General features: G+C 36.3%; 2 protein-coding genes across 2 annotated transcripts; both read left to right on the top strand.

The window, feature by feature from the left end:
* The first annotated feature begins 5,846 nt into the window (after positions 1 to 5,846).
* LOC120136938 (V-type proton ATPase subunit F-like) lies at positions 5,847 to 8,055 on the top strand. The gene is made up of 5 exons (XM_039152861.1): positions 5,847 to 5,884; positions 5,993 to 6,071; positions 6,817 to 6,898; positions 7,166 to 7,248; positions 7,840 to 8,055. Exons 2-5 carry the CDS (start codon positions 6,009 to 6,011, stop codon positions 7,999 to 8,001), a joined length of 390 nt encoding a protein of 129 aa, XP_039008792.1. The 5' UTR covers positions 5,847 to 5,884; positions 5,993 to 6,008; the 3' UTR covers positions 8,002 to 8,055.
* A 1,499-nt stretch (positions 8,056 to 9,554) lies between these two features.
* On the top strand, positions 9,555 to 10,740 carry LOC120136937 (splicing factor U2af small subunit B-like). Its single transcript, XM_039152860.1, has one exon. It carries the CDS (start codon positions 9,722 to 9,724, stop codon positions 10,559 to 10,561), a length of 840 nt encoding a protein of 279 aa, XP_039008791.1. The 5' UTR covers positions 9,555 to 9,721; the 3' UTR covers positions 10,562 to 10,740.
* The last annotated feature ends 10,248 nt before the right edge of the window (positions 10,741 to 20,988 follow it).

Here is a 20,988-nt window from a genome sequence, read left to right as displayed (position 1 = left end):
TTTTTCAGCCCTATCTGGACCAGTTTGTTGTTGTATTTATTGATGACATACTGGTTTACTCGAAGTCCATTGAAGAGCACAACGCACATCTGTGCTAGTTTTGCAAATTCTCAGGGATAAAAATCTCTATGCGAAATTGTCCAAATGTGAATTTTGGCTAAACGAAGTAATTTTCTTGGGGCATGTGATCTCGGCAGTTGGGATTAGAGTAGACCCTCAGAAGGTTAAAGCTATAATGGATTGGGAAGTTCCTAAGAATGTGTCTGAAGTTCGGAGTTTTCTTGGACTTACCGGTTACTATCGAAGATTCGTTAAGAATTTTTTGATGATTGTACTGCCCCTAACAAAGCTAATGAGAAAGAACGTACCATTTGTTTGGACTTCTGAATGTCAAGAAAGTTTCGAAGTTTTAAAGAGAATTCTGACGGAAACTCCGATATTGGTTCAACCGGAATCTGGCAAGAATTTTGTAGTATACAGTGATGCATCCCATAACGGGTTGGGGTGTGTATTAATGCAAGAAGGAAAGGTGGTAGCGTATGCATCGAGACAGTTGAAACCACATGAAAGGAATTACCCCACTCATGATTTAGAAATGGCTGCTGTAGTATTCGCTCTCAGGATTTGGCTTCATTATCTTTATGAGGAGCGTTGTTACTTATATACGGATCATAAGAGCCTGAAGTACCTGATGACTCAAAAAGAATTGAATTTGAGGCAACATAGATGGGTAGAGTTCTTAAAGGATTATGATGTGATAATTGACTATCATCCCGGAAAGGCTAATGTGGTAGCAGATGCTTTGAGTAGAAAGATGTTTGCAGCTTTACGAGCTATGGATGCAAGATTATCTTTAACGGGAGACGGTGGTCTTTGTGCCGAATTAACCCTTAAACCAGCATGGTTAGAACGAATAGGAGAATTGCAAAGTAAAGATGAAATGTGTTTGAAAAGAATTGAACAAGTAAAGAACAAAGAGATTAAAGACTTTGAGATTAAGTCAGATGGAAATCTATATTGTAAAGGAAGAATTATAATACCCGACAATGACGACTTGAAGAAAGAAATATTAGCAGATGCTCATTGCAGTCCGTTAACGATGCACCCGGGTGGAACCAAGATGTATATGGATTTGAATGATCGATTTTGGTGGTCAGGGATGAAACGAAGCATCATCGAATTTGTGTCTAAGTGTTTGATATGTCAACAAGTCAAAGCCGAGCATCAAGTTCCATCGGGATTATTGCAACCGCTTTTCATTCCTCAATGGAAATGTGAAAATGTTACGATGGATTTTGTTTCGGGGTTACCCTTGACTCCGAACAAAAGAGAATCAATCTGGGTAATTGTTGATCGATTAACTAAGTCAGCGCATTTCCTTCCGGTTAGAACGGATTTCTCTATGGAAAAGTATGCAGAGCTGTATATTAGAGAAGTTATTAGATTGCATGGAGTACCTGTTTCTATAGTCTCTGATCGAGACCCTCGATTCACTTCTAGATTCTGGAAATCTTTGCATGGAGCGTTGGGGACTCGTTTAAACTTTAGTACGGCTTTTCATCCTCAGACTGATGAGCAATCAGAGAGAACTATTCAGATATTGGAAGATATGTTGAGAGCATGCGTAATGGAATTTAAAGGATCATGGGAAAAGTATTTACCGCTGGCAGAGTTCGCTTACAACAATAGTTATCAGTCTAGTATAAAGATGGCCCCATATGAAGCATTATATGGAAGAAAATGTCGTACTCCATTAAATTGGTATGAACTCAAAGACCGAAGTGTTCTTGGTCTGGATTTAATTCAAGATGTAGAACAGAAAGTTCGAGAAATTCAGCATAACCTCAAAGTGGCCTCTGATCGGCAAAAGTCCTATTCTGATCTTAAAAGAAAGGAGATTGAATTTGAAGTTGGGGATAAAGTGTTTTTAAAGGTATCTCCATGGAAGAATGTGTTGAGGTTTGGTCGGAAAGGAAAGTTAAGTCCCCGGTTTATTGGACCATATGAGATTGTAAAAAGGGTGGGACCCGTAGCATACCAATTGACTTTACCACCAGAAATGGAAAAGATTCACAATGTATTCCATGTCTCAATGCTTCGAAGATATCGATCGGATCCCTCCCATATCGTAAATCCAGAAGAGATCGAGGTACAACCGGATATGACTTATGAGGAAGAACCGATTCAAATTTTAGCTCATGAGGTTAAGCAATTGAGGAACAAGACTATTCCATTGGTTAAAGTTTTATGGAAGAATCACAAAGTAGAGGAAGCAACATGGGAGCGTGAGGAGGATATGAGGAAGCAGTATCCCCATCTCTTTTCTTATTGAAAATTCGAGGACGAATTTTCTTAAGGGAGGGAGATTTGTAACATCCTTCATGCCGGGTTAGTGATTAATTTGCAAAGTTTCAACATTTGGTGATTTAAGTAAAATGATGGAAGAGTTCAATGACCTATTTGAGTTATTTGGTGTAGGATTGAATTATAAAGAAGGAGAATTAAGAGGGCAAAAGAGTAATTTAGTAAGTGAAATAATTAAATATTCCTTAGGGTGATTTTATAAATCACGTGGGCATTTGAGATAAACATTCCAGACTTTTCTCTTCTTCTCTTCCTTCTCCAACCGTGAAGCTTGCAAGCAAAGGTAAGTTGTCTTCTTTTGGATTAATTCTTATGAGTTAAGCATGGGTTTGGTTAATGAAGATTTAGGAAATATGATGGAGAGAAACAAGGATCCTAGAACTCAAAGAATTGCAAGTTAAGGGAGATTAAAGGTTGAGAGCCATTGAATGAAATCTTAGATTAAAGGTCATAATAAGAATTAGAAGCTGGATTTGACTTGTCATCAAGCTAATTAAGAAGTATGAGGTGATAGAATTAAAATTAGAACAAGTTAGAATTTGAGTAAGATTCTTAAATTCTATATGGATGATTAGTTTTTTTAGTTTTAGAGGTATTGAATGGATAATAATTAGTTTAAGTAAGTGTATGAAAGTTAAGAGTATTAAAGGGAGTGAAATATGAATGTTTGAGCTGAAATGAGATAATTTTCGAGCTCAAAATAAGATTTCTGGGCTAGGGGAATCGGTACCCATTCAAGGGGAATCGATACCCCCTCAACGAATATGAATTTCCAGAATGCTAGAGGGGAATCGATACCCCCAGGGGGGAACCGATTCCCCCATATAAAAAAAAGAGAAAGACTAAACTATTAATTCCTTAAATTGGTAGGCTATTAAAGATTAATTTCAAGACATAGACATCTGATAATCATCTTGAAAATTATGTTTATGTAGATACCGAGCCTACACGAGTTCGGGAACAATCTACAAGTAGGATCGATCGAGGAAAAGACAAAGAAATATAGGTGAGTGCATATGCATAGCATAATTATAGAAATATACTCAATTCTAGACTTGTGATAAGTCTAGATTTTATATCTTGGTACATGATCATATTCTGTATTATGAGACATGACATGAATTCATATAAAATACATTATATGACATGAATATGCAGGAAAAGTTATGAGCTATGTGAAAAGGTAAGAATTTACATGTCTACGCGATATAGACTACGTGAAATGTAAAAGCCCATGTTATGTAGATGAGAACTATAGGTATAGTTGGCATGCCAAGGGTAGAGGGTCTACGCGGTCCTTCGGGACAAAATTCTACACGGTCCTTCGGGATATATATATTCTTTGGAACATGTGTGAAGTCGGGTGAGACACATATGTGATCCCTAGCATATGTATATTATTCTTAAGGAATTCTATGTGGTCCTTATGGACATTATTATATGGCACTACGGTGCAATTCTACGCGGCACTTCGGTGCATTTATACGAGCTGTGGTGACAGCATAGTGCACAACCTCACAATACTCAAATACCTTAGGTTCTCAATATAATATCATGGGCCAATAAACTCATTAATACAAATTCATGAATGTTAAAGTAATATGCTTACAGGTAAGAATAATGGTGATGTAAACTACCTTGATTAAGTATAAGCTTTCATCTCATTTCATATCATTATGACATTTTCATTACATTGCCTTGTTATTATTATTACATTGCCTCACTAAGTCGATGACTTAGCGTGTGAGTGTTTCACATGTAGGATCCGAGAAAGTAGACGAGACAGGTGAAGCAGCTTGACAGCATTACTCCTGCAACCACCAGATCAGAAGCAACTTAATCAGTAGGTCATTTTGTTATGTAAATGGCAGTTGGCATGTAATTAAAGGGTTAAGTTGTGTATGCTCTGAATATTTTGATAAACTTATATTACAATATGTATATTATCGTATTTTCTTAATATAAGTTCAAATATTTTGCTATTATTGGTTAAGAGTTGTGTTTTAAAAGTCAATGTAATATCTCTGACTCATATCCGGGTCGGGTACGGGTTGGGGGTGTTACACAAAAATTAGCCACCTATATCACACAATGACCATAAAAGGAAAAGATTAAAAAACCTAACCAATGCTCGAACAAAATAAAGATACAAACAAATCTAATTACATCATCAAACGAACCACAAAATTGGATGAAATTACTTAAAGACCACCGAAAAATAGCAAATCAGAGTCAAGCAACGTGAGAAAACTATCCACGAGCTCAAAATGCATATCCAATTTAATCTGAGAGTCCAAAGCAAGGAAGATCGACATGATAACAAATAAGTGTCATCTTGATCAGTCGTAACGATGTCAAATCCAACCATGAGAAAAAAAGATAAACAAAAACAACAGTCAAACAATCGAAAACTATCAAAAGGTGGGGAAAAACGTGTCACACCAACATAAATAAACGTGTCATAAAGACAAAGATAAATATGTCATAAAGACACTTATTTTTATTAAAAAACTAAAAAACAAAGAGAAAAGATAACCGACATTTGGCAACTAATGTCAAAACCAATGTCGATAAACTGTTTTATTTAAAAATTATTTTTATACTTTTAAATCATATGTTGGTTTATTTCATATAAATAATATTATACGACATGTTACCTCAAAATCGTTAAAAATAATATTTTAATTTTTAATAAGTAATTTGATATTTCCTTTTTAAATATTAAAGAGTTAAATTTATCCCTTTTATAGGTTTTATATTAATTCTACATATTTTTGAAAGAGTTTAAAGTGATTATAAATTTAAATTTATTCATATTTTTTAATTAATTAATAATAAATACATTATAAATATATAATTATTCTAATTTAAAACTTTTAAAAAATAATAATCTTTTGACCAATTAGGCCAGTTGATATAGGCTTAGGTAGGGTTGTAAATGGGACGAGACAGATCGCGAGTTATTTGAGATTGACTCGATCAAGGTTTGATAAGAATAAGCTCGAGCTCGAGCTCGACTTAAGTTCTTAACTAGCTGAAACGAATTACTTTATATTCGACTCTAAAAGCTCGTGAGTAGCTCAAAAATATAATATATTAAGATTTTATTTTTAAAAAAATAAATTATTAATAATATTAACATTTATTTATTGATTTTTTTAAAAAAATAAGTAATCTTTTTATGTATTTAAGGTTCATGTTTAAGTTTGAGTTTGATGAATCAATCGAGTTAAGTTTAAGAATTTTTTTCATTTCGAGCATTTTCGAATTGCTCACGAGATTCAGTTCAGAATTTCGAGTTCGAATCGAGCTTAAATACTCAAACTGAGTAATACTCGAGCTCGACTCGACTCGTTTACGCCTAGGCTTGGGCTTGGACGAATAGTTCAGCATGCTCACCTGTAATCTGGTATAAACATTTATTTATCTTTTGCCAGATCCCGTATAAACAACTACTCTGCAAATTTGCATAGATATTTCGATCAAACGAGTGTAGGAGCAGGCGATCCTCGAGAGAAAGGTAGATTTTTTGTATTATCATATTTGATCCAAAATCTTAAACAGCAGCGTAGTTTATTAGGTCGATATTCGAATCTGATTCATATTTTCGGTTATTGTGATTTTGTAGTTCAGCAATTTTACCAATGGCGAACCGAGTTCAGATCCCCACAAACAACTCAGCTCTTATTGCTATGATTGCCGACGAGGTGAGTATTACTTTTGAAGCTTCCAAAATCACCACGCGGATCTCCGTTCTTTTTTTCCTTTTTCGTTTTCATAACATTTTGCTTCATAATCCTTATAACTTTGCCGACGGGCCTTTATTGAATTAGCTCTGTAATGCCTGATTTTTTTGTCAATCGGCCGTCTGAAACTTAACCTAAAATTTAATTTAGATTTTATTTATTCTAAAGAATGAATTAGTTAACGGCTGAAACATCTGTTCGGGGAACAGGTAGAAAATATTGTTCTCGGTTTTATTCGTGTTGCTTCGCCGATGTAAACTCCGTTTACTCTAGATGTTGTTTTGGGCGAGCAAGAAAGATGGTTAGTTACCATTCAGATCTATATGATCATGAAAAGGTAAACTCAATGGTTTAATATTGTATGAAAACTTTACTAATCACCATTCATCTTTTACAAATTGCGTCAGAAACTTATTCTTTTTGCCGTTTACCATGCATCAGAAACCACAATTTCCCCAGCAATTTTTGAATTAGTTCACACAATTCCAATTGGGGAACATTAGTAGCTAGAAAGACTGGCTTTATCAAATTACATTTCACATAAGCAGCGATTTACCTTCTAATTTTCGCTTCTTGTACTGGAACTATCACGTTCTCGGTAACACTTTATGACATTTGTTTAGTAGTGCGGAAAATGTTGCTAATATGATACCCAAGGTCATTACATTTGATATAACCTGTCTGATTTATGTCTCGTTTGGGCTAGGACACGGTGGTCGGATTTTTACTAGCTGGAGTGGGCAATGTTGACTTGCGGAGAAAGACAAATTATCTTATCGTGGACTCAAGTATGCTATTGAACTTTCTTTGTTTTATTTCTACTTGTCTTTATAATCCTCTTCAGCATTAATTAGTTCCTTTCATGATTGTGTATTTGTTCATCGAATGCAGAGGTTCACCGGTTAATGCTTTCTTTGAAAAGATCTAGCATGATGTTGAAGAATAGAATACATACTAGATTATATATTTATTCCACTTGGCTATCTCTTTCTTTGTATTTTATCTTTTCATAATTATCTTTCACTTATTGAATGCCTTTTGTCTTCACCTTTTAGAAACCACTGTAAAACAAATTGAAGAAGCATTTAAAGAGTTCACAACAAGGACGGATATTGCTGTCGTGCTGATTAGTCAATATGTAAGTTGTTTGCTGAATATGTTTTCGTACCCCATTTGATTTTGGTGTCAATGCCTTTGTAAGTTGAGCACTCCAATTGCTTGATGACAATTTTGAGTCTACTTCAAACCGTCTCTGTTAAGTTCTCCCATGCGGAAATTTTGTTTATTGATAACTTGTTGCTCAATATCAATAAAAGCAAATCATGTGGACACAGTTTAGGGTGAACAGATGTTAGCAAGTGTTAAAAATTGGTAAGACTGGTGTCTTATTTCTCATGCTCTTATTTATACTTGTTGTCTATCAAGTGGGTGGTTTTGGTTTTGGATTGGGTCAATTTGAGTTTTAAATTTTTTGAATCATTTTAGATCGAGTTAGTTTTATGTTCAAGTCATTTTCGAGAGCGAGGCTCAAGTCACTACGGCTTCATATTATTTTGATTGCTGACTGCTTTTGGTTCGAGTCATTAGAAGATAGCTGTTTAGGTTATTTCGAATTCAAATCTTTTTGAATTCATGTTGTTGACTTTGTACAATCAAATGAAGTTGTATCAAAGTTGCATTCGGATTCATCGAACCGGGGTAAAGTAAACTGTTTTTTGATTGCATGCAGGTTGCCAATATGGTTAGGTTTCTGGTGGATAGCTATAACAAGCCAATCCCAGCAATTTTGGAGATTCCATCCAAGAACCATCCTTATGATCCTGCGCACGATTCCATCCTTTCACGAGTTAAACACCTCTTCTCTACAGAATCAGTGGCTTCCAGGCATTAAAGAACCATCCTTACGATCCTCCATTCCTTATATTATTGCGTCGATTATCTTACTAATATACAGGTCACATATAAAGGTTTCACGTTTATTTTCGGTATCAAATTATTTACCATTCATCACTCAATTATCTTCTTACTCTTATTTTAGTTATTAAAATTTAAAACATTTCAATTTACTCAATTTTTAAATTACTCTTATTTTAATCATTCTATCGTTAAATAATTAATAATGTTACGGCACGAGAACCAGCCTAAAATATGTAATTTTTAATTTTTACAGAAAATTAAATTTTTTGTTAACCATTATTTTTTATTGACACGGTTAATAGATTCTTACGGTGGTGATACATAGGGGGTTTTTCCTTTTTTTTTAATTTCGGGTTTGTGGTGAGTTATATAATGGGGAGGATCATGGAAAAACGAAATCGAGTTTAAGTTTGAAAAATCTTTGTTATGATCTTATCTAATATAATTTACCTATATATATAAAATTAAGGTTTAAAGGATTTCATTCTTTGTAATATTAAAATATAATTATTTGAATATTTAAAATGTAGTAAATTATTATAAAATATGCTATTTTAATTATTTAATATATAGTAAATAATTATAAATATAATTTTTGTATTTTAAAATATAAAAAAATATTTGGATCGAATCAGGTTGAAGCCAGAATTTTACTTTAAAAATCGGGAGGGAAGAAAGACCAATAATTATCCAGACGGGGTGGGATCAAGTTGAATCAATATATATTTTTAGGTTAGGATTGAAAGGGAAAAAAATTCTCCCGACCCACTCCATGCACATCCTATTAATGATGTCCAATGTAATATATATTAAAAAGAATTAAACATTAATTGAGTACGACCACATCTTCAATACAATTCTCGGGTCATCTCTTAATATTATAGTCAATTTAGGTACTTAAATTTTATTTTTCAAAGTTATACTTAATGTTTAGTTTGAGTTTTAATTCCTTAAGTTCTCGTTAAAAATTTAATAGAATTACTGACGTGACATTTTTTATTTTTCAATGATAATGTGATATTATTTTATGATGATATGTCTACATGACTATTAAATTTTTAACAGTGGGTTTCAAAATAAAACATAAACTAAAAATTAAGTATAATTTTAAAAAATAAAATTTAAATATCAAAATAAAATAAAATAAAAGTAATAGTTGATGTACTAAACATGTAATTTATTCTTAGTATAAATCCTTTATAATAATTAAAAATAAAATTGAATCATCAAAAACCTTCCCGATCTTTAAGGCGCAAAGACATGAGAAAATATAAAATTAAATTAAATGATCCATGTAATATTCTCTAATTGTTAAATAAGGCGAATCCAGCTAATTGGGAATGAATTATTGTTATTATTGAAGTATTGAGTTTAAATATTAAAATGTTAAATGTATAAAAGTTTAATATTAAATAATTGATAATTATTTTTAAATATATACCGTTATATATTTAATCCGGATTAATAATAAAAAATAATCGTTAAATAAACAATAAAATAAATCATAATTTCCCGTTTCCCCCTTCAACAACCAAACGAGAAGTCCAGACTTTCTATAACCCTAACATCCACCGCAGCCCCTCCATTTCCGTCGCCATTTTGACTATTTTTTCCTTCAATTAGATCAAACATTTTGAATAAAATTACCTTCATCGGTCTTCTGCGCGTGTTTTTCCCCTTAATTTCAAGCAACAATGGCGGAGCACTTGGCCTCAATCTTCGGTACCGAGAAAGACCGCGTCAATTGCCCCTTCTATTTCAAGATCGGAGCATGCCGGCACGGGGACAGGTGTTCACGGCTCCACAACAGGCCGACGATATCCCCAACGCTCCTTCTTTCCAACATGTACCAGCGACCGGACATGATCACCCCCGGCGTCGATGCCCAGGGCCAGCCAATCGACCCCCGCAAGATCCAGGAACACTATGAGGACTTTTACGAGGACATCTTCGAGGAGCTCAGCAAGTTTGGAGAGATCGAGAGCCTCAACATCTGCGATAACCTCGCCGACCACATGATCGGAAACGTGTATGTTCAGTTCAGGGAGGAAGATCAGGCGGCAGCCGCCCTCCAGGCACTTCAAGGAAGGTTCTACTCCGGCCGTCCTATCATTGCCGATTTTTCCCCCGTCACCGACTTTCGTGAAGCGACTTGTCGGCAATACGAGGAGAATAGCTGTAACCGTGGAGGCTACTGTAATTTTATGCATGTCAAGGTGATCGGGAGGGAGCTGAGAAGGAAGTTGTTTGGGAGGCACCGCAGGTATAAAGCTAGCCGGAGCAGGAGTAGGAGTGCTAGTCCTCACCAACACCGACGTGAGAGGGATTATAGGTCTCGGTCCCATGATCGAGACCGCGATGATTATCGTGATAGGAATGGACGAAGATCGGATAGACATGACCGGGATGGCGGCAGCAGGCGAAAACATGGTAGTCCTAAACGAAGCGGAAGTCCCCCTCCAGCAAGGGAAGGAAGTGAGGAGCGGAGAGCCAGGATTGAGCAGTGGAACCGAGAGAGGGAAGAGAAAGAGTAATGAAAAGATTGTTGGGTCTGTGTTTCTATATCTATATTTCTTCGTTTTTGGTAATTATATCTAATTCTAGACTCAGTTCATGTTTTTGTTATGTTTCTGCAATTTGGGTTGAACTTAAGTGTTCATTTAGATGGATGATCGCAACAATCTTAGATGTAACAATGGTCTTTGTCTTCTTAGTGTCTGCTTGAAATGCAGTAATTGTGTCTCTGTTTACCTACCCCTGTTTTAATGAGATTATTATGCTTTTGCTTTATGTTCCATCTTATAAACCTGCCTTAGGCTGATTGTATTTTAGTACACATGGACAGAACGAGTTATCTGCTTGCTCGGTTTCACTTCTACCTTACAAGAAATCAATTCTTGTGATGAACAAGTTATAAATTAGGAGTTTTGCTTTATGATTAAGCCTTTTGCTTTCCTTTGTGTATTTTAACTTGTGAATCAGCCTACGATTGTGGGTGTTCACTATGAATGTGTTTGAGGCTGCCCTTTGGTGGGACGATGAATTCTTCCTATTAATTTGTTTTGCTATGAATTTATGCGATGGAATATACAGAGAAGAGATCATGCTAAATTTTAGAACTATTTTCATTTGTTCCAAAAGAAACCGTAGAAGATCATCATAATTACACAATCCATGGCCTGCATTCCTCTCCTATATATGCTATAGGGAAGCTCCCCTTTGCTGGAAATTGCATTGTTTTTGCTCGTGTTTGCTTCTCATGTAGGCTTTCCCCTTTGGTTGTCTTTTAACATGTCAATGTGATGGCTTTTCAAATTCGTTGCATGGGAATGATTCAGAGCAATGTTTGGAGCAAACTATGAATTTTTTCGTCGAAAGCTCATTGCCATTTAAAGCTTTCACTAGAATGATATATGGTGTTACAGAATGTGTTTAGATTAAAGCTTGCACTATAATGATATATGGTGTTAACTGTTACTTCGTTTGTGGTAACAAATCCAAGTTTTCAAAGTATATGCTCTTAATACTTAAAGAGTACGAGTAATTGATATCATGATTTTACTCCCATATAGAGAATGAGGGTCAGGAGTATTTGTTAAAGCATTCTTCCCACATTAATAGAGGTGAACATTATAGACCATTGCAGGTTCAAGGGCTGCCCGTTCAAGGGCTGCCCGATCCTACGGACAATGGTAGAGTCACTGGGCAGAGGTGAAGAATTAATAATACGAATAGTTGTGCTGTTATCAGATTCGACTTCAATGGTCTTTGCTCTGTTGTCCCAAGCTAGTTTCAGACCATCCATGATCGCCCACAACTCGGCATTAAGGACGGAGCACCTTCCGATATTACAAACGTCCATCTTCCTTCATAATCTCTAATAACTACCCCAAAAGAGGCTTCCATGGTGACGGGGTGAACAGCTCCATCCGAATTAATTTTCATCACACCATTAGGAGGAGAATGCCACGGCTGGTTCAGCCGAAGAGAGGACCTGCAAGGATTATCAGAAACATTATCATGTAATACCTTAGCCCATGATATCGTTGATAGGATAATTTTCGAGGTTGACCAAACTTGGCCTTGAAAGACAGCCATTCCGCCGCTTCCAAAGTCTCCAAATGATAATGCCAAAAAAGGTGCCTCCAGTAAAGCGAAGGGTTGCCAAAACTAGAACTAGAGAGATTGTTGGCAAACCAAACCTCCAGGTTGGATGAGAAAAAATCAGCAGATAAAGAGATGAAATGGAGAGAAAGCCAAACCATTTTAGCAGAGCTGCAATCACGAAGGACATGCATAATCGATTCCTCAGCCATACCACAAATCGGACAGCAGTGATCCTCCGTAATCCCCCGACGAAAACGTTTGGAATTAGTCATCAATCTACTGTGAATAGCAAGCCAAATAAAATGCTTAATCCTTGGGGACCGTCAAAATTCCAGGCGATACTACAAACCGTGTTTTGGATACCCCATGAATTCTTGCTTAGCTCCTTGAAAACTGACCCAACCGTGCAAACCCCCGTATCAACCCAGCAGCAGGTCGGCATATCCTCGCCAGCTAGCGCTCAGGGCGGGGGAATTGGGCCAATCTTCCTGAATCGTATTCTCGTCGATCACCTGATTCATACGATGGAAATCCCAACTCCCGTCGTTAGAAACAAAATCATGAACAATAGCAAAGCTATCAATAATCGCCATAGGCAGAGGATATTCAATCAAAGGATAGGAATCCGGGATCCAATAGTCGGACCAAAACCCAACTTTCTAACCATCACCCAAGAACCAGTAGGCATTCTCCCGTATGAAATTCCAAATCCGGCTAAGAGATCTCCACACATAGGAACACCTGGCTCGGTGAATATGGATCGGGAAATTCTCTTCCATTTTACTTCGATCTGAGGGCTTTGACCCAAAGAGCGTCATGTCTTGCTAGAAGATTATAACCCAGCTTGATCAAGAAAGCTTCATTCTGAGTGTGAAGCTTGCAAATGCCAAGGCCTCTACAAGTATAGGGTTGGCAACAATTATTCCAACAGATAAGGGCCATATTGGGGCTATTACTAGAACCACCCCAAATAAAACGTAGGGCAATCTGCTCAATTCTGTCACAAACACCACGCGGTATCTCAACCATTTGCATGAAATAGTTGGGAATTGCTAACAGGGTAGCTTTGGCAAGAGTGATACGATCAGTAGTGGAAAGCTTGGTGGCTGCCCATCCATTCAGCTTATTGTTAACTCTGTCGATAATGAACTGGATAGTGCTTTTAGTCACCCTCTTATGGAACAGAGGCATGCCCAAATACTTACCGAGGTCAGTGGTATGACAGAACCCCATACTTCTACAAAGCAAATTAGCGGTATTCTCCTAGACATTAGAGGAGAAGAATGCCTTCATCTTGTTGGTATTAACTTTGTGAACCCGAGAAACGACTAAACTGATCCAGAATCACTCTCAACAAATTGGCCTGGCTCGACCAAGCTTTACATAAAAGAACTAAGTCATTCACAAAGAAAAGGTGAGACAAGAAGGGTCGTGACGAGAGAGGGTCATCGGTTCCCAAAGACCCATATCCATGGCATACTAGATGCTTTGACTAAGACGCTCCATACAAATGACAAAGAGGTATGGAGAGAGAGGGCATCCCTGACGAATCCCCCGAGAGGGCTTAAAATCCTTAGATAAGGTGTCATTCCAAAGGATTTGAATTGTAGAGGACAATACATAATCCATAATAATTTTCCGAATGAGCATTGGACACCCCATATCCTCCCGTAGGTCAGCAAGAAAATATCATCTAAAGCGGTCATAAGCCTTTTCCAGGTCAACCTTAACTGCCATCCACTAAACCTTTGATACGTATAGAATGCACAACTTCCTGAGCAACAATGATGTTCTCAGTAATGTTGCGACCAACGATGAAACTAGCTTGGTTTTGAGCGATTAATTTAGGTAAGATCACTTTGAACCTATTGGCGATAATCTTCATAACCAGTTTATACAGAACTGTGCATAAACTGATAGGACGAAAGTCGGAAAAGGTATCCGGGTTATCTTCCTTCGGGATGAGAACCAAGAGAGTTTTATTAAGCACATTATCCAATTGATTGTCGTTAAAGATGCCTTAACCCACTTGCAGAGAGACGAACCAACAGTATCCTATTGATTTTGGTAGAAAAGAGTGTCGTAACCGGTTTTCGCCCGGGCACGAATTTTTTTTACTTGGTGGGAAAAGTGATGTGAATAAATGGTTTTTAAAATAATTTGGGAGTCGCCATCGGCCTTTTGGGTCAGGTAGGTCGAATACCTAAAAATTATCTTTTAAAAGAGTTTTTAAGAAAACATCAGTTAAAAGATGAACTGATCTGCGTTTATAACCAAAAATTCGTTCTTTTTAATAATAAAAAGGGATTCGTAGTCGGTTACGTTTAGGGAAGGATTAGCACCCCTACAACGCCCAAAATTGGTACTTTTTAATTATAAATTGTCTCTATTATTGGAAATTTAAAAATTCAAAGATATATTTAATTTATAATCTTATTATTTCAAAATTATATAAAAAATATTTATTTATTTAAAAATATCGGAAAAAGACTTCTAGGTGCCTTAAGACAGCTCTTTTCTTTGATATTAATAAATATTAATTTAAATAAAATTAAATAATAATTTTTATAATATTTAATTTTAAAATACCAGAATAGGACATCTAGTTGTATTAAGACTGCCCTTTTCTTCAATATTGAATATTAAAGTAATTTATTAAAAAAATATAAATTATTATTTATTATATATATTTATAACTATATAATAATAATAAAAATATTTAAATATATAAACAATTAAAACAATAAAAATACAATTAGAACGATATATTTAAAAGCAGTAAAATAAATAAAAACATTTAAAATTAGTGACTAAATTATAATAAAATTAAAATTAAAAACCTAATTCATAATTAATCCTAATTATAGGGATTAAACATGCTATTAATTTAGTGACTAAAATAAAATTATATATAAATTGAATATCAGATTAAAATAAATTAAAAATATAAACTCAGGATTAAAATATTATTTATTAAAATTAAGGGACTAAATATATTATTTATCCTAAATATTTAAACATACAGGCTAGGACTAAAATGAAATAAAATAAAATTAAGAGACTAAATTAAAACGTATAAGAATTGATTTCAGTGACAAAAATAGAAATTTACAAATCTAGGATGACTACGAAAGAGGTTTGACCCGTGTGCGAAATTACAGATATACCCCTGCCCAAAACGGCGTCGTTTGGGAGGGGTATATAAGACCAAATGGCTGGCCCGTAGGGCCAGCATCCCTCATTTCCTCTCTTCTTCGTCTCTCTCTAACCGAGAGAGTTTATAAAACTCTCTCGCCTCTCTCTAACTGAGAGAATTCCGGCAGTCGCCGGACACCGTACTCCGGTGTCGGTCTCCACCGCCGGTTACCACACGCGGTGGCCGGATTTTTCCTAAATGTCCCCAAATAACCTCCTAAACCCTATTAGGCCGAATCCGGCGTTAGTTTCCCCTAAAAAACTCCCGATCGGAGTAGATCTGAAGAAATACCTTCGGGTATTTCGAATAGTTTGGTCAGCCCGTAGCGTCTTCGATCACCGGTGGCTTCCTCGGTAAGCTTTCCCTTCTTTCTTGGTTTCTATTTTTTTTTGTGGTTTTGGTTGTTGTTGGGTTGTATTTGTGTCTCTCTTCGGTTCCTTCCTCTCTGTTCTTTTTTTTCTGTTTTTTTTTTCTGTTTTCTGTTCTCTGTCCTTTGTTTTGCAGGATCCTGTGGCTTTTATAGCCACCACCGAGCCATGCTCGGACCGGTCTAGAGGGGGAAGTTCGGTGAGTCACCGAGCTATGTGGTGACTCACCCCATAGCCGTGACATGTGGGGAGCAGCTGGCCTTCTGGAGGCTTCTGGCGAGGGCGTCGTTGGTGGTGGCGACAGCGGCGGCCGCGTGATCCCTAGGGTATCATAACCCTAGGGTTTCTTGTTGTAAAACTTTGGACCGTTGGATCTTGCCAGATCCAACGGTGGAGATCGTCTGGCGACTGGGGATGAGATGGAAAACCCTAGTTGGGTTTAGGGTTATTGTTTGGGCTTTGTAAATGGGTTTGTAATAATTATTTAAAAATAATATACTAATAATAATATTTAATAATAATAATAATAATAAATTTAATAATAATAATAAATTTAAATGAAAAAAAATGATGTCTATAGCTGCCCCTCTTTGCTCATCCTTGTGTTAACAATAATAGAGTAAAGACGAAAAAGACAATATATATTTTTTCATTTGGCTTCTTTTGATTAGGATGGAAATGTTTGAAAACATCATGCACTGAAGGGCTTACAGATGACCCGAAGGCTTTGAAAACATCAAAAAGCTCTCGAAGGCTTTTTGGAAACATCATGCACTGAAGGGCTTACAGATGACCCGAAGGCTTTGAAAACATCAAAAAGCTCCCGAAGGCTTTTTGGAAACATCATGCACTGAAGGGCTTACAGATGACCCGAAGGCTTTGAAAACATCAAAAAGCTCCCGAAGGCTTTTTGGAAACATCATGCACTGAAGGGCTTACAGATGACCCGAAGGCTTTGAAAACATCAAAAAGTTCCCGAAGGCTTTTTGGAAACATCATGCACTGAAGGGCTTACAGATGACCCGAAGGCTTTGAAAACATCAAAAGCTCCCGAAGGCTTTTTGGAAACATCATGCACTGAAGGGCTTACAGATGACCCGAAGGCTTTGAAAACATCAAAAAGCTCCCGAAGGCTTTTTGGAAACATTATGCACTGAAGGGCTTACAGATGACCCGAAGGCTTTGAAAACATCAAAAAGCTCCCGAAGGCTTTTTGGAAACATCATGCACTAAAGGGCTTACAGATGACCCGAAGGCTTTGAAAACATCAAAAATCTCCCGAAGGCTTTTTGGAAACATCATGCACTGAAGGGCTTACAGATGACTCGAAGGCTTTGAAAACATCAAAAAGCTCCCGAAGGCTTTTTGGAAACATCATGCACTGAAGGGCTTACAGATGACCCGAAGGCTTTGAAAACATCAAAAAGTTCCCGAAGGCTTTTTGGAAACATCATGCACTGAAGGGCTTACAGATGACCCGAAGGCTTTGAAAACATCAAAAAGCTCCCGAAGGCTTTTTGGAAACATCATGCACTGAAGGGCTTACAGATGACCCGAAGGCTTTGAAAACATCAAAAATCTCCCGAAGGCTTTTTGGAAACATCATGCACTGAAGGGCTTACAGATGACCCGAAGGCTTTGAAAACATCAAAAAGCTCCCGAAGGCTTTTTGGAAACATCATGCACTGAAGGGCTTACAGATGACCCGAAGGCTTTGAAAACATCAAAAAGCTCCCGAAGGCTTTTTGGAAACATCATGCACTGAAGGGCTTACAGATGACCCGAAGGCTTTGAAAACATCAAAAAGCTCCCGAAGGCTTTTTGGAAACATCATGCACTGAAGGGCTTACAGATGTGAGAAATAGTTTACTAAGTAAAAAACTAAGAAAATCGTTTTCTTACTTTTCAACAATTTCATTTCAGAAAAGATAAAATGAGAAACTATGAAAATCGTTTTCTCATTATGTTTCAAAATAACATATTGATTGGGTAACATGCTCTAATCTCAAGATAATTTTCATTCTTGTGGATTGCATCTATCACTTCTTCAGATGTTTGTATAATTCCTGTATTTGCGGTTTTGAATACCTTCTTCTTGTAAGGTATTTCTTACCATGAATCTTCTTGTTCTTCTGAAGATCTGTAAAACTTCATGTTTGAATGCACTCAGATGTATCTATGTAATGCATTGTCTATTGTGCAAATGATGTTCTTATGAATGCATGAATATTGATGCAATCTTCATTTGACTTCAAAGTGGTGAACTTGGTCTTCCTTTACTTCATCATTTATTGCCAGGGTTACCTCTAGATATTAGTGTAGGAACTTATGCTATCAAGCTTGTATTTCTGCAGAACTTGTATCGTGGTGCCTTCTTTGCTTCATTTAAGTCTTAGAAGAAATGTTTTTCTTGTGGAACTCTTGTCGTAGTCAAAATTATGACCCTGATGCCCCATTTTGTCTTAGATAAAACCAACTTTATTTGCTTGGACTTGTGTAGAAATCCCATAAAGCTTTCATCTTTGAAAAGAGAATCTATCATCTTTAAAAAGAGAACCTATCATCTTTGAAGAGTGTAGATGTAGATATGTGACTCAGCGGGGATTAATTAGGGGAGTAGAGTCTGTTCTGATTTGACTCTTGAAACATATCATAAGGAAGATTTATTCCAATTCCTTTCATGTTTCCACATTTAATTGGTTCTCGAACAAGGCAACTTGAACCATATCATGTCGAGATGCTTAACCACAACTTGTCGTTCAAATAGTTTCTTGTTGTTAAAATTTCAGCTCTCCCTTATGTGGAAAGAAATCTTCATTATATCTTATTTCTAATCTTGGGGTTGAAGAAGATAAATTTCATCTTGGATCAATAAATGGAAACCATACGATTGTAACATTGATTCAGCATCAGAATAGCAGGTTCTTAAAACATTTGACAGTGCATTCATCCTTTCCTGTGGCTTCTGCTCAGATGTTCGTAAAACATTTGACAACACATTCATCCTTTCCTGTGGTTTCTGTTCAGATGTTCGTAAAACATTTGACAACACATTCATCCTTTACTGTGGCTTCTGCCAAGATTTCTCAATCATTTAAGCTCTTTGCCTAATGTTCAAAGCTTTTGAATAACGTCACAAGACCATTTGAGAACAAAACTCAGTGGGGATTCAAGTGTAATGTTGGTATGACCAAAAAGTTGGTCAAATTCACAAAATGTGCTGGTATCGAATTGAATAGGAAATACCGACAAATCTTGATATCATCTCTGGAAAAGGCAAATGTGATACTGATCATGCTTTCTTTCGTAATGAGCATGGTAGAAAATAGAAACACTTCAGCTGTAGGATCCATGTACAGAAAAAAGGTTCATGAAATTCTTGCTGCTGGGGATGAAACGCACATGATAAACCAAATAGATGAGAACTCGGTTTAGTCTAGCTGGCAATGATAACCCCAGTAACAATCGGGAAAGAGCAATATACTTGAGCTTCTCTCTTCAATGTCATCAATTACACAAAACTGATGTGAAAAACAGCTTCGTAACCTCAATAGTATGGTTGAAACTATTTGCTAGGAATCTCAAAGAAATATTTTCAATTATCACCGACACACAGAAGGCCAAATTCAATGCTGAGATCTTAAGGAACTGAACCCTGGATCAAGTAGTCTACCTGGGGATCATCTTTATTCATGCAACCGTAATGTAGTTTATCAAAGAACACACTGTCATGTGACATACGGTTAAGAATATTAGGTATTTGAAACCATACTTGCTGAATAAATGTTTGTTCAACAACAGGACCCTAATGCAACTGCCTGATGAATGAAGCAATTATGTGTAGTCAGATTGACTGTTATTGTTTCACCATTTTCATTCTTCATATCTTTATATCTCATTGGAAATATTTATTCAAGTCAATGATCTTGACACATGATGATGTGGGCCTTCAGCATGCCCTAACAATTGCTGATACGAACGTTCAAAATACATCAACATTCTTCATTCTGATTGAAATGGGCTTTCAGCATGCCCCGATATTTGCTTCTTATTAATCTGAGCCTTCAAAATGCCCACATGGATCTGTCTGAAGGAACCTTTAAAATGCCCCAACATTTGCTTATACAGATGTTAAAAGTGTGTTCAACATTACTTCTTGTTGAGATGAGCCTCCAAAAATACTCAAATATAACATTACTTCTTGTTGAGATGAGCCCCCAAAAATACTCAAATATTCATATTGCTGTGAGCCTTCAAAATGCCCCAATATTCTATTTCTGGTTGAAATTGGCATTCAATATGTCCCTCTAGATCTGTCTAAATTGGGCTTTCTAGATGCCTCAATTTTCTATTTCTGGTTTACTCTCGACGTCTGTTTGACTTGAATATCATGATCCCTACAAGTTTCAATTTTGACAATACACTGTTGTAGGTACTTGTAGCTTTATTCGTGCCCCAAATCTATTTATCTTGAATACTCTCATTCTGGTGTCACTAAACAGTAGTGTTATCAAGTAACTGAAATTCTCTTCATGTTATCACAAACTTAAGAAGTATTCAATCATTCTAACAGAAACGTCTGAGATATGTGTCTTCTGAATGAGGTGACCATTTTTTGTATCTGGAGGGATATAGTCAGACAGTGAAGTAAAAATAGCTTGGTAATCCGTTTTAGGCTGACACAGTGGCTTATCATCTTTCAGTGAAGGCTATATCTGAAATATACTTTTCTGTGGGAGAGAAACCAATTTATGCAAACAATAATCTGATGCAATGGCAAGACTACATATACAATGGTACAAGCTCATCAAAAATCCGCACCCATGCAACATGTTGATTCTGATAACAACTCATCTGATTATGAAACGATCTTTCAGGATGATTTCACATATATTGATAGTTCTTCTGATATCGAGGAAATCATGAATTCTGATTCTAATGAGGAGAGTATACTGTTATACTTGACAAAAGTGGGATTCTCAGAGGCTGAAGCTTCAATAACCATGGAGAGATGTGGTTCAAATTCATCAATTGCAGAATTGACAGATTTTATATGTGCTGATCAAATGGCTAAGGTTATTGACGCACTTCTTATGGTAGAAGATAGGAAGCCATTATGCAATGATCCCAATTACAAGCAAAGGCGAAACTTGGGCTATGATTTGTGGAAAAGGAAGAAGCAGAGGAAGCTTGAAAAGAAGCTTCTTAATGAAGATGATCATGCAGTTCATCTTTCAATTCCAATGATCGGTTATGGGGTTCCTACCGAATCAGATCAGATAACTCAAAG

Source organism: Hibiscus syriacus, unplaced genomic scaffold (assembly GCF_006381635.1).
Source record: "Hibiscus syriacus cultivar Baekdansim isolate YM2019G1 unplaced genomic scaffold, ASM638163v2 tig00110637_pilon, whole genome shotgun sequence".
Classification (NCBI taxonomy): Eukaryota; Viridiplantae; Streptophyta; class Magnoliopsida; order Malvales; family Malvaceae; genus Hibiscus; species Hibiscus syriacus.
This window is presented reverse-complemented; position numbering and strand designations above follow the sequence as displayed.

Bases quoted from the DNA above. Each gene is read 5' to 3' on its own strand.
- LOC120136937 (XM_039152860.1), top strand. From the start codon at position 9,722: ATGGCGGAGCACTTGGCCTCAATCTTCGGTACCGAGAAAGACCGCGTC.
- LOC120136938 (XM_039152861.1), top strand. From the start codon at position 6,009: ATGGCGAACCGAGTTCAGATCCCCACAAACAACTCAGCTCTTATTGCT. The intron at 6,072-6,816 runs GTGAGTATTACT...CGTTTGGGCTAG, and splicing joins TTGCTATGATTGCCGACGAG to GACACGGTGGTCGGATTTTT. The intron at 7,249-7,839 runs GTAAGTTGTTTG...GATTGCATGCAG, and splicing joins TCGTGCTGATTAGTCAATAT to GTTGCCAATATGGTTAGGTT.